The 14,800-nt window shown below is 40.0% G+C and overlaps 1 protein-coding gene across 1 annotated transcript; it reads left to right on the top strand.

Moving 5' to 3' along the window:
- The first annotated feature begins 1,971 nt into the window (after positions 1 to 1,971).
- LOC120026736 lies at positions 1,972 to 6,339 on the top strand. The gene is made up of 3 exons (XM_038971459.1): positions 1,972 to 2,133; positions 4,677 to 4,803; positions 5,055 to 6,339. Exons 2-3 carry the CDS (start codon positions 4,754 to 4,756, stop codon positions 5,857 to 5,859), a joined length of 855 nt encoding a protein of 284 aa, XP_038827387.1. The 5' UTR covers positions 1,972 to 2,133; positions 4,677 to 4,753; the 3' UTR covers positions 5,860 to 6,339.
- The last annotated feature ends 8,461 nt before the right edge of the window (positions 6,340 to 14,800 follow it).

Here is a 14,800-nt window from a genome sequence, read left to right on the forward strand (position 1 = left end):
ACGTTCGTTATAATGAGTGGACCAAGATGCAGCGTGGTGTGGTATGGTTCCATCCTCTTTATTTTGAAGTGAAACTCAACAAAAACAATAAACCGCAAACCGAACCGTTAATGAAGTGCTCGCAGGCAACTATACATAGACAAGATCCCACAAAGCACAATGGGGAAATGGGTGCCTAAATATGATCCCCAATCAGAGACAACGATAAACAGCTGCCTCTGATTGGGAACCATACCAGGCCAACATAGATATATATATTCACCTAGCTAACCCACCATAGTCACACCCTGACCTAACCAACATAGAGAATAAAAAGCTCTCTATGGTCAGGGCGTGACAGGAAAAAAGGTAAAATGTCTTAAATTCTGAGCATTAAAATAGTGGAAAAATATTATGGGTGATGTTTGTTCATTCAAAAGCTATTTTTATTTGGGGAAATAGGAAGAATGCGAGGGACCTTTAAGAAAGAAAAAAATATTCTGTGGGAATTTCAGTACTTCAGCATAACATTTTCTGCAGGTTTTCTCATGGTTTATTTAAACATTAAAACTTTCCATTGAAAATACAAAACTTCAAATGTTCAAAGAACATCTAAGAATGTTATTTAAAATCCTAAACATTCCGTTCTCAGCGTCAATAAAACTCTTTCCTCTATCTTGCTAAGTGTGTGCAGGTGTTGGCTGTGCCCACTAATTGGCCGCAACTGATCTTAATTAGTGCTTGTTTGCTTTTGAAATGTGGTCTGTTAGAATAGACAAAAATTAACTGCTTTGTATGAGTTTAAAAAAACATGGCATGCTAGATCCATCCTGGTGGCACAGTGGACAAAATGTAATGGATAGAGAACAGAAGATCAGGTCGAATCTCACTGACACTGTGCCACAATAAAAAAAGTGTTTTCATGATTAATGCCTCAGCAAATTAATTTCCATGTGTCTTATCTGTGCTTCGAGTTCAAAACGGTTAACCCAAACTGTGTTATGTGGTAAACCATGGGGTGTTGGGTTGAGCGTGCAGAGATGAACACAGAGACAGGGAGGTTCTAGTCAGAAAACACAACTTTACTAGGGAACAAAAGAAACATAACAAAATAACTTAAGTTTGGCTCAGCCCTTCTCAGATTCAGCTCTGTGAGCTTCGTTCCCTTCCGTAGGCTCACTCCTTGCCTCTCTCTCTGTCCTCTTTGTGGGTGCCATGGTGCTCCCTTTATGTGGCATGCACGGCTGGTTGGCACTCTCCCCTAATTACCTCTACTTGGGGACATCGGCGTCGGGGTGCTCAGCCCGTGTACTCCCAGCAGAGGGAGCCAACGTCGCGGCACCTCTATCACCAACTCCCCGGGGTAGACCTCCCGGGCGGGATACTATGGAACCCCGTTTGGGTCTTTGCGTGTCAAAAAGATACATGTCAAATAACACAATTTGACACGTCAAATAAGCTTCTTTACCAATCAGGACCTGAATATGACTCCACGTCACATAATATTTTAACACGTTCATTCATTTTGTACGTAGTTATTACACATTGATTACACAAATTCAAATTTTCAAATTCAAATTTTTCAAATTCAAATTCAAGCTGCTTTATTGGCATGAAAAACATTGTGTCAATATTGCCAAAGCAACAATGTATACAATATACATTGTAATACAATTAAAACAATGACAAACAATAATATAGAATGGCAGTAAATAATAATACAAAATTAAATATAAAAATAGTAACAATAAAATGGTAAGTCAATAGTCGAATGTAATGTATGGTGTAATGCACCACTACCACCACCACCATCATTAAACTGCTATCATTACCATTACCACCCATACCATTACTATTTGGAATGATAACACTCTCACTCGTATTTCATATGTCACAACGATTCACCGATACGTATGCTATGAGTCATAGATTTTGTCACTGATGATAACATTTGCATTAAGGTCGTTTGGACTCCGCCCAAGTCTCAAGTACTGATGAAAGACGTTCACTCAACTTCTGTTCTTCTGAGGTAAAATTAGCTAGCTAGTTAACAATGGTGGCTTAATTTCTCGAAAATTGTAAATCTACCATCTCTGATTGCACCAGATTGCTGCTCACGGACAGAAGAGATGGACTTCAACCACCAATAGCCAGGTAACGTTAACTTAATGTTAGCTATCTATCTAACGTAGGTGTTGAGAGTGAGTGATGTAACAGCTGCAAAAAAAAGTAACTACATAATATAACACTAACGTTACCTAACTACCAACGGCGTTAGCTAGCAAACGTTAGATCTGCCTGCCATTGATATTTAACTGAACTCAAGATAGCTAGCTAACGTTAATTATGGAATCTATAAAACATTAACTAGTTACTGCTGTACAGTAACGTTAGCTAGCGATGTTGAATGAAGATACTTTTTTTTAGCTAGATTGTACGTTAGTTAAAATTGCATCGCCTGTCAATGCACGGTTGTCTTCATAGGTCGGAGGCTCAGTTGGCACAGTTTAGACAAAAGAACACTTTAGGGGTTGTTAAAACCTGTCTAGGACTGGGGTTCCGCCAACAGCCAATGAAATTGCAGGGCGCCAAATTCAATCAACAGAAATCTCATAATTCAATTTTCTCAAACATACAAGTATTAGACACCATTTTAACGATAAACGTCTCGTTAATCCAACCACAGTGTGCGATTTCAAAAAAGCTTTTCGGAAAAAGCAGAACATATCATTATGTAAGGTCAGCAACTAGTCACAGAAAGCATACAGTGATTTTCCAACCAAAGAGAGGAGTCACAAAAAGCTGAAATATTGATCAAATTAATCACTAACCTTTGATATTCTTCATCAGATGACACTCCCGGGACAACATGTTACACAATACATGTATGTTTTGTTCGATCAAGTTCATATTTATATCCAAAAACCTCTTTTGGCTTTGCCTCCAAAACATCCCGTGAATTTGCACAGAGCCACATCAAATCACAGAAATACTCATGATAAACATTGATAAAAGATACAAGTGTTATTCACAGATTTAAAGATATGCTTCTCCTTAATGTAACCGCTGTATCAGATTTCAAAAACACTTTATGGAAAAAGCAAACCATGCAATAATCTGAGTACGGCGCTCAGAGACCAACACAACCCAAGAAGATATCCGCCATGTTGGAGTCAACATAAGTCAGAAATAACATTATAAATATTCACTTACCTTTGATGATCTTCGTCAGAATGCACTCCCAGGAATCCCAGTTCCACAATAAATGTTTGATTTGTTCCATAAAGTTCATCATTTATGTCCAAATACCTCCTTTAGTTAGCGCATTTGGTAAACAAATCCAAACTCACGATGCGCCTGCAGGTCCAGCGGAAAGTACGGACGAAAAGTAAAAAAAGTTATATTACAGGTCGTAGAAACATGTCAAACGAAGTATAGAATAAATCTTTAGGATGTTTTTAACATAAATCTTCAAAAATGTTCCAACTGGAGAATTCCTTTGTCTTCAGAAAAGCAAATGGAACAGAGCTCGCTCTCACATGAGCGAGCGTCATGAGCTCAAAGCATTCTGCAAGACCTCTGACTCATTCCCCTCTCATTCGGCCCCACCTCACAGTAGAAGCATCAGACAAGGTTCTAAAGACTGTTGACATCTAGTGGAAGCCTTAGGAAGTGCAACATGACCCATATCATACTGTATCTTCAATAGGGAATGAGTTGAAAAACGACCAACCTCAGATTTCCCACTTCCTGGTTGGATTTTTTCACAGGTTTTTGCCTGCCATATGAGTTCTGTTATACTCACAGACATCATTCAAACAGTTTTAGAAACTTCCGGGTGTTTTCTATCCAAATCTACTAATAATATGCATATATTAGCAACTGGGACTGAGTAGCAGGCCGTTTACTCTGGGCACGCTTTTCATCCAAACGTGAAAATGCCGCCCCCTATCCATAAGAATACAGATAAAATGTCACTGGACCCATCGGGTCTGCGGTCTATTTTTCAGGCTAGATACCATGTTGCGGAGCCTTCGGTGGGCAAGCGGTCATTTGATTGATGAAGAGATGGCCAGCAATCTAATTGCTGTTGCAGAGGAGTTCCTACAAGAGGCAAATGACATCCAACATTGTATCATTTTTTTTTGTACGGCATGAGTGGTAAAGGCTGAGATTGTCTAATTTTACTTGTCCTGTGTTAAGTCTCCTGTGTCTGTCACGCCCTGACCATAGAGATCCTTTTATTCTCTATGTTGGTTAGGTCGGGGTGTGACTAGGGTGGGTTATCTAGGTTATTATTTGTCTATGTTGGCCTGGTATGGTTCCCAATCAGAGGCAGCTGTTTATCGTTGTCTCTGATTGGGGATCATATTTAGGCAGCCTTTTCCACTGGGTTTTTGTGGGATCTTGTTTGTTTGTGTGTAGTTGCCAGTGTGCACTGCATTTGACTTCACGTTTTTGTTCTGTATTGTTTTGGTGAGTTTCTTTAATTAAACATGTGGAACTCTACACACGCTGCGCCTTGGTCCGTTAATTCTACAATCGACCGTGACAGTGTCAAGTCAATCAATGAAAAAAACATTTGGTTGGCCTATAATGCTGTTCCTATATTCTATATGGTGATCTTATAGTCTTTTAACCTAACGTTTTTAGGAGTGTGTTTTGTAATTAATCATCTATTGTATTTTTTATTTCAGTATCCTATCAAGTGCCTTTGGAGGGAAGGCGGTATCACGTCACCAAGGAGCAGCTTGAGTTCCTCATAGATTGTCATATGACCATCAGACAAATGGCAGATGTTCTCAATGTGTCGCACTCTGTGGGGTAAGTTATTGTAATTGAATAAAGAAATTGTAACAGAAGAGGGAGATCTCTAGATTTGATCACATTCCTGATTGATGTATCTTTTTGTGTTATTTTTGTATTTAGTCATTTTCAGCTTTTCAGGTCCTACTCACTGTTGTCAGACACTCAGCTGGATGAGAGGATCAAAGAGCTGATATCAATAAAAACAGAATGGCGTCACTATAAGAGAAAAAAAAGGTTTTGTAAAACAAACGTATCTTGTTTTTAAGGTGGAGGATTGTTATCCATGGTGCTGTGGATGGTTACAGCAGACTTGTTGTGTTTCTGAAGGCCTCTGACAACAACAAGAGTGCCACAGTCATGGAGTCATTCGAAGCAGCCATCACCAGCTACGGAGTACCATCCCGGGTGAGATGTGACCGGGTGGTGAAAACAACCATATCTGTGACTTCTGTGGAGCAGTTCAGGGGTGGTGAGAGGGAAAGTGCCCTCAGAGGAAGGAGCACTCACAACCAGAGGATAGAGCGGCTGTGGGGGGATGTCTGGCATGGAGTCTCCAACATTTACCATGACCTGTTCACCTTCTTGGAGACGGAGCAGATCATCGACATCAACAATGAGGTGCACCTGTGGACACTGCACTTTGTGTTCCTGCCACAGGTGAACAGAGATCTTGCTGTGTTTGCTAGTCAGTGGAACCACCATGGGCTGAGGACTGAACAACGACAGTCACCTCTGCAGTTGTTCGTCTCGGGTTCCCTGGCAATGCAGAGGGCCAATCTGACAGCAGTAAGGGATTTGTTTACCCCAAATTCAACCACCATCAGCTCTCAAGCCACCACCTCAGCTCCTCCAACCACCACCTCAGCTCCCCCAACCACTGGCACCGCAGCTCTTTATTGGTTGGAATGGGTGATTGTGCCACAAATCCAGTTCACCATCAGCAACACACAGATGGAACTGTTGCGGACAATAATTCCATTGGAAGGCCCCAGAGGCAGCCTGGAAGTTAACAATCTACAGAGGGTTATGGCAGTTATATCTTCAGCGCCACTCGTTCCTACTCCAACCTGACTTACTACATACACCCCTGATACTCCCCTACTGGGATGAGGGATTGGACGCTATATCTTCAGCGCCACTCGTTCCTTTGAATCAGTTCATTTTTATAATACTATTATACATTTTATAATACTAACATTCCCCCTCTTTCACACACTGTATGATTTGGTCTCTAGAAAGGTACGATAGACATCTTCAACTCTAAACGGATGGGGACCAGAGTTTGGACACAGGTGGCCTTAACTTTTGTTAAGTACTTCCCATTCTGTCTGGTCATATTTGGAGAGAGTCAGGTACTGTTAAGATATACGGCCTATGGTTATTGTATTTTGCTCTATGGCGCTTTAGCACAGCAGTCCATCTGCTGACACAATATTTGTCTTCCACTCAGTAGAACACGACCCAGGAGAGGCCTACTGCAAGCACTGGTTTGGAGCCTTCAGAGCGCGCCTGCTGTGGGAGGACAACAGAACATTCTGAATGGACATTATTAAAACAGAACTTACCTTTTTGAAATGCCCAATCGGGATTTTAATAAATTGTTAAAATAAATAATTGTGTGGAGAACGCCCTATAGTTAAAAAAATAAACTGAAGAAAGTGGTTCGCCCCTGTTTCATTTTATATAATTGTGATTAACAGCAACCTATTGCGGTTAGTAACATAATATTGTTGACACATTGTGACCGCTCAAATTATCTGGTTGAAGATGGACTAGTGCAGGGCTCCTAACCTTGTTCCTGGAGAGCTACTGTCTTGTAGGTTCACTTCCGACCCTAATCTAGTGCACCTGATTTTAATAATTACCTGCTTAATAAGTTAATGAGGTTAGTAACAACTGAGGTTGGATTGAAAAACTACATGAGGGTAGCTCTCCAGGAACAGGGTTGGAGAGCCTAGGACTAATGGATCTAGTTCTTAGATCAATGCATTTGAAATTCGATAAGTCACTACGAAGGTGCAGTTCCCAGAAGTGGAGCTGTCACTTAATGCAGTGGATGGGAAGCCTTATTTCATGTAGTTCTAATTAAATGATAATGGCTGAAGTTAATTTGTTCTTAATGTAGGACATCAAATTATCAGATTTAGATAAGTTGGCTGCAATATGGCAGCAGTACTTCAGTCAATATCAGCAACGGTATTGGTTATTAGTGAAGTGTCAGTAAAGTGTTTCTAAAAAAACTAAACCTTAACACCAAGACAAGCAATATGGATTGTATAATTTCATTTTAATGATCATTAAGTGAACAATAACAGCCAATATGGAAATACAGTGCATTTGGAAAGTATTCAGACCCCTTGACTTTTTCCACATTTTGTTACATTAGAGCCTTATTCTAAAATGTATTAAATAAATAAAAATGTAGGGTCATACCCAAGAAGACTCTATGGTGTAATCGCTGCCAAAGGTGCTTCAGCAAAATACTGAGTAAAGGGTCATAAATGTAATATTTCATCTTTTTATACATTTGCAAAAATGTCAACCTGTTTTTGCTTTCTCATTATGGGGTATTGTGTGTAGATTGATGAGGGGGGGGAAATGTGTATCCATTTTTGAATAAGGCTGTAACGTAATAAAATGTGGAAAAAGTCAAGGGGTCTGAATACGTTCCGAATGCACTGTACAAACAATACAGATCTAAGTAGATAATGCTTAAATGTTGATGTGCAGTTACATTTTCAAACACTCAATTGCTACTGTAGTTTAGTGCTACTAGATACAATTATGTATTGTAAAAATGTTTTTATGCAACACCGAAATGTGGGGAATTCACAATACCGGAGGTCATGAATTCCCTAAATGCATTGTAGGTGCTATGAAGAGGGAGCCTTAGTGTCACAGCACACGTGTTTGCCTCTGGGTACTTTTTATTCTGCTGCCCAGTGAGACGCCCTCGCGCTGTGTGGGGGAATTCGATGGTCGGGGTGTCCTCAAACCCAAGGGGTGGCACCACCGTTGCCCCAGTAGCAAACTCCAACACCATCGCCACTGTTAGAGGAGGACATTCTCCACCTGAGGAGTACACAGTAAAACATTTAAAATACACATTTAAATCACAAAATTGAATAATATGCAGTTACTGATAAACTTGAACTATTTACCTTGCACCTCAGCCAGCCAGTTGAACCAGTGGCAGATGGTGTCGTTCTCCAAACACCGCCGGTTACCGGCAGGTATGGAATAGGTTACTTTAAACAGGTCCCTGGCAGTGGGAGGCTATATGGAGTCCACAAAAAGTGCTCGGAAGTTGTCCGGGTTGTTCCCCAATGCTTCGAGCAGCCCAAGAGAGTTGAGACGATATTTGAACCTGTTATGTTTTAGAGACAGTATGTATATTTAAAATAAGTGTTAAGGACAATATAGTGATGTGTATTGATTTAGGGGGGTGGACTGATTAAAAATACTTATGTTAGAGGAGGTAATGACAAGTATTTCACAGATTTATAACAGAGTTGACTTACTGCTCCAAGGCCACCTGCATGCTCCCTTGGACAAATTGTTGAGTCACCAATTCAACCACACCATCTCTGTCCTCCATTGTCTTGACAACAATCCTTTTTTTGTAGGGGAACGAGCCTCCTGTCTGTCTTAAAGGCCTCTAGATTTGGATTCATCTGGGGGAATGTTTCCCCCAAAACCTTCAAGAAGCTGCACCCCTCCTGACAATAGGGCACTTTAATCTGCCTCACCGGATACTCTAAAGATACTGAGATATGGAAACATTATTTAAATCTAATAAAAAGTATCCTAATATAAAACAGGGATTCAGTCCATGATCTTTAAATCAGTAAAATAACCTACAATAAGTCTATGTTTAATCACAAGATAGATTCACACCTAGCTTACTTACAAAGCAAGCACTGTGCATCGCACTGTGCCTCATGTACTACATGGATATAGGGAAAATGTACATATACTGTTCAGCTGCCGGATGGTAGGGTCAGCGATCAGGCAAACCCTCATAGATATCAACCTGCTTCTCCCGGTTTGCCGCCTTTGGACTCCAGCATTATTCCGTCCCTGAACGATTGAAATCTGACATGTGCAAACGTTATAAAAATTATAAGAATGACACTCAGCATAATTGATGCCGCCCATTCTCGCACACCCCACGGTAGCTGTTGCAATCATTAGCAAGCTAACGTTACTAGGTAGTTGTGCCAGTTAATGTTGACTTTTGCCAAGTATTACCTAACCTACCAGAATTAATCCTACCTTTGAACCACCCGATCCTCCTGGGGTGGTTGTAAAGGTGGTTGCACTTGGCTGGCAAAACTTAAAAAGCGGTCTCATGTTTTCAAGGTTCAACATGACTTAGTCGTTTGTTGGTGATGATGAATGAGAAATTTTTCATATAGTGATTGGCCAACATTTGCATATAGTTTACATATTGTTATTTGACGCATCAAATAGTGTTATTTGATAAAAAAATAACACTCTTTGACGTGTATCTTTTTGACACGCAAAGACCCAAACGGCGTTCCATAGGATACCACAGTTATTAAAAGTCTTATTGAAACATTCAGTAAAAGTTATTAAAACTTCTTAGGGATGAGATGGGCTGAAATCCCGTTAACGGGATCGATTTGACACCAGCCAGTGAAAGTGCAGGGCGCCAAATTCAAACAACAGAAATCTCAATATTAAAATTCCTCAAACATACAAGTATTATACACCATTTTAAAGATACACTTGTTGTTAATCCCACCACAGTGTCCGATTTCAAAAAGGCTTTACGACGAAAGCATACCATGCGATTATGTTAGGTCAGCGCCAAGTCCCAGAAAAACACAGCCATTTTTCCAGCCAAAGAGAGGAGTCACAAAAAGCAGAAATAGAGATCAAATTAATCACTAACCTTTGATGTTCTTCATCAGATGATACTAGTAGGACTTCATGTTACACAATACATGTATGTTTTGTTCGATAAAGTTAATATTTATATCCAAAAATCTCAGTTTACATTGGCACGTTATGTTCAGTAATGTTTTGCTTCCAAAACACCCAGTGATTTTGCAGAGATCCACATCAATTTACAGAAATACTCATCATAAATGTTGATGAAAATACAAGTGTTATGCATGGAATTAAAGATATACTTCTCCTTAATGCAACCGCTGTGTCAGATTTCAAAAAAGCTTTACGGAAAAAGCACACCATGCAATAATTTGAGTACAGCGCTCAGGCAACCAAAACAAGTCACACAGATACCGCAATGTTGTGGAGTCAACAGAAGTCAGAAATAGCATTATAAATATTCACTTACCTTTGATGATCTTCATCGGAATGCACTCCCAGGAATCCCAGTTCCACAATAAATGTTTGTTTTGTTCGATAAAGTCCATAATTTATGTCCAAATACCTACTTTTTGTTCGCGCGTTTAGTTCACAAATCCAAATTCACGAGGCGCAGGCACACAAAAAAGTTATATTACAGTTCTTAAAAACATGTCAAACGATGTATAGAATCAATCTTTAGGATGTTTTTAACATAAATCTTCAATAATGTTTCAACCGGACAATCCCTTTGTCTTTAGAAATTAAAAGGAACGCAGCTCGCTCTCACGGCCGTGCGCATGATTTAGCTCATGGCATTCTGACAGACCTCTTAGTCAAACAGCTCTTATTCGCTCCCCCTTCACAGTAGAAGCCTGAAACAATGTTCTAAAGACTGTTGACATCTAGTGGAAGCCTTGGGAACTGCAATCGGACCAAATTTACACTGTTTCTTGGATAGCCAAATACAAACCTCAGATTTCCCACTTCCTGGTTGGATTTTTTCTCAGGTTTTTGCCTGCCATATGAGTTCTGTTATACTCACAGACATCATTCAAAAAGTTTTAGAAACTTCAGAGTGTTTTCTATCCAAATCTACTTATGATATGCATATTTTAGCTTCTGGGCCTGAGTAGCAGGCAGTTTACTCTGGTCACCTTATTCATCCAAGCTACTCAATACTGCCCCGCCATCCATAAGAAGTTAAAAAAAACTCCAAATAACCTTTAAATGTAATTGAAAACACTCATAACATTTGGAGAATGTCCTCTGAACATTATTTAATTACCTTCAAATAACCTATAATTTTCATTCTCAGAACATTAATAAAACCTTCCAGGACAACTTTCAAAGAACCATAGTGAAATGTTATCAGAACCTCCCTGCAATCTAAAAATGTACGTTCCCAGAACAGGCTAAATTTTCACTTCTGTTCTCAGAACATTTAAAAAACGTTCAGTTTTACCGGTCAGGAAACATATGGCTTCGTTCCCAGAACCAATGGAAAACCAAAAACATCTGTTCCCATAATCTCCAAGGAACCAAATGTGCTAGCTAATTGGCCTACAAATGCATAGGCCTACATCATATGCATTGTGACAGCACTGTTAAGCCATTGGCACATTGGGATTTTGTGTCCGAGAATTTCGATGGAGCCAATACTTTGTCAATAGGAGTCATCCATGCTGGATGAATGACAACAGATGAAAAATGACAACAGAACAAAAAACTTACAACACTTGAAGATTCTAAAGTCGTATGACTTTTCAGCAAGGTAGCATGCCCAGTAAAGTCAGGTCAGGGGTCCAGCTGCAGTCAGAACAGCAGCATGGGATCAGTAGCATGACCAGGTGGATTGGGGACAGGAACAGCCAGGAAACCTCAGGCCAGTTTGTTCTCAGGTTGTGCTCAAGGTGGGTTGATCGAAATGCGGGGTAGAACTCGCACAAAAAGCCAGGCCCTATAGAGTACCACAGTATGAGTCTCAATACCCATAAAACCTAGTGGTCTTGCAGGGAAATGGTTCCAATCGTTTTTCCACCATTCATTTTTCCATAGGGGATTTTAGAAACACTTAAAAGGGCTGTGTTTCGTGTAGGCTTACACTGGCATGACCTTTTGATTTAAGTCTCTAGGACAAGATGACTTTTATCAATATATTTGCCTGTATTTACCCCCCCCCCCCCCCCCCCAATGAAATGCTATCTAGCTGCTAATGTGGCTATCATAAGGAACTATAAATGTCATATTGATCTGGACGAGACTGATGAATCAAGGCAAAGGTTAGAATCTCTGGATTAACTATCTAATCTTAGCTAAAGGTAGTAATTAATAAATTGGCAAAATTTCTTTAAATTGACAATTTTGTAAACTGTCTTGCGCAAGTTTTAAATTGACACAATCCCTGTTAACAAAGGTGTCAGCTAGAGATGACGTGCAGGAGTTTGCAAGGATTTGTTGTTTTGTTATACTGAACTACTGAAATTCCCACAGAAGAACATTGTTTCTTAACATTATCTGAATAATGAGAACATTACTTTAAATAGAACCATGAGGAAACTTTATGCTGAAGTACATATGGTTCTCAGTATGTGCTAGCTGGGTATCCTGCACCATTCCTAGAACATTGTGGGAAGGTTGTGTTGAAAATAACTACAGGATAACCAGGCTCTCACCAAGCTCAGAAAGTTATGTGCTAGCTGGGTACCTTCTGCCACCAGTGTAGTGTCTGAGTTAATCTATGAAATGTAATTTAAGGATGGAACTTCACGTTGAAGGTATACAGTACTTGACTCAGTCTACAAAAATAATCACCACTCATTGTTCAACTAGTCTCCACTATCTATACCATAGACATCAGTGGAGGCTGCTGGGGGGAGGACGGCTCATAATAATTGCTGGAATGGAGTTAATGGAATGGTATCCGAAATATCAAACATGTGGTTTCCATGTGGTTGATGCCATTCCATTGACTCCATCCCAGCCATTATTATATGCCGTCCTCACCTCAACAGCCTCCGATAGACATTAAAACCAGTAGTTAGTGATAGCGCTGATGGCGCATAAAGCTGGAAGTATTTGAATTTGAAGCGTGCCATATTGCTGAATGGGGTTGAATGGCACCAAAAAAATCGCTAAGGAACATGTTGAAAGTGGCCGTAACTAGCAAAGGTTCATGGTCGATGTAGTTATTTTCATCCTGCCTGAGCGACACGTGCAAAAAGCGTGCATGAGGGCGCAAGACCGTGATTGGTCTGTGATTGGCACGTGGTCCTGTGTGACTAAATGTAGTAGCCAGAATGGATCACTATTTTAAAAGATATCTCGATTTGTAGCGAACTTTAAAATTATTCACTGTGTGAATCGAACTTGATCATATTTTATTTTTAATTGCCCAAAATGCGTGTCGTTTTGGGGGGTTTGGCCATTCTGACGATTGTAATTTACATATACTTTCTAGGGCAGAACAGGGTTTTTAGCACCGCTAGGTTGCTACGCAGTAGCCGACCAGCAAGAGCTCATGATTTCACTCTCCAGACCAGACACTGGGGGGCTGGTCTATACCAAGGGGCCAGGTTTCCAGTCCAGAAGCACGGTTTAGACTGCACTTACAGTTTTGCTTCAATTTCCATAAACGGCCACATAGAGAAGTCAGATATTAAAATTCCTAATAAGACACTTTAGTCATCAGCTTTGTGTACAAAACATCCATTGAAATATTCAAATAATTGTCGCTGAGGCCACTTTTTCCCCCATCACTCACACCGACGATATTAACATTATATATTCATCCAATATCTGCCATGTTTTTGGATGACGTGATGATTACATAGCTGCTCGTGCTGCTCGCTGTGTGCACCGAGTGCTAGTGCGCATGGGATGTTTGAGGTATAAACAGGATGAAACCCGGATTTAGAAGGTCCATGAATCGGCCTATGCAAATATGAGTAGATTACCTTGAAGACAAGGTCAGACATCTTGGACACAGTCTCCAATTACTATTATACCTCTATACATCATGAGTCATTGATGTCAGTAAAAAACGTGTGCAAGAGCAATGTCATCATCAGGTATACTGATATATTTTATGTTAGTTTATTGCACCATAAAGAATATAAGCAGGAATCACTAGGGCATCTCTGATGATCATTCTTGTGCGCGGATACTTCCATCGATGGATATTTCTCGAGTCCTGGATTTTCCCCGTAGTATTCCTTCTGCAAGACTGTCGGTCTTCACTAGCAGCCACAAAGTCATAAACCCTGCATATTTCTACAATCTTCTTAAAATATGATTTTAAACCTAACCTTAACCTTTGAATTAAGACCAATAAGCACATTTTTGTTTCCATTAATGTATCTCGTAAAACCAAGATTGTCCCTTCGCAAGACCAATTCCTTCCATCACCCTTTCCCTTTCCTTTTGTGCCACAACGTCAAAGATTTTCATAACTAAACCAAGATAGACCACAGCCTGTCGTTTCCAATGGGAACAGATTAGTCATAGTGGGCAGAACAAGCAAGGAGGTGGGCAGAGCCAAGCACGAGTTAGCAAGATTCTATTGGCCCGTTCTAGCAAACATCTGCATATATCTGGTTTGGGAACGGTAAACTGTATTGAGATCAAATGTTTCATCAATGAGAAAATTTGCAGAATGTAGGCCAAAATCCATCTCGTTCCATCTTCTCCCACTTGCCCGTGGGCTTCCTCTCACTACCATATATATGAATATGAATAGGGAAACCGACCGACCTCCAGTAGAGTAAGTGGCGGTGTATGCGCCTTTCAGTTGGTTGCGATCCGCCAATACAAATTTAAAGAAGAATAAATATCCCATCCGCATAAATCCGAAAGATCAACGAATCAGAGGTGCGCTAACACATTTTGGTGAAGGTCGTGAGTGCTTCTTGTAAGTATTCAGTAAATGTGAAACCAAACGCTTTCTATTAAACATGTACAGACAATATATACTTAAAGTTGTTTAAATGTTATGATTCTTTCCATTACATGGTCAATTTGTAATTGTCGACATTACCCATTAGTTTGTTGCTAAGTTTGCTAACCTCTCGATATGTTCTCTATTCAATGTTTCAGTTGTTGGTGTAGTAGTTTTACTGTCAGAATACACAGATATATATCTAGCCAATTGCAGCTAACATTTAGGTAATTATGTTGA

Source organism: Salvelinus namaycush, chromosome 2, assembly GCF_016432855.1.
Source record: "Salvelinus namaycush isolate Seneca chromosome 2, SaNama_1.0, whole genome shotgun sequence".
Lineage (NCBI taxonomy): Eukaryota > Metazoa > Chordata > Actinopteri > Salmoniformes > Salmonidae > Salvelinus > Salvelinus namaycush.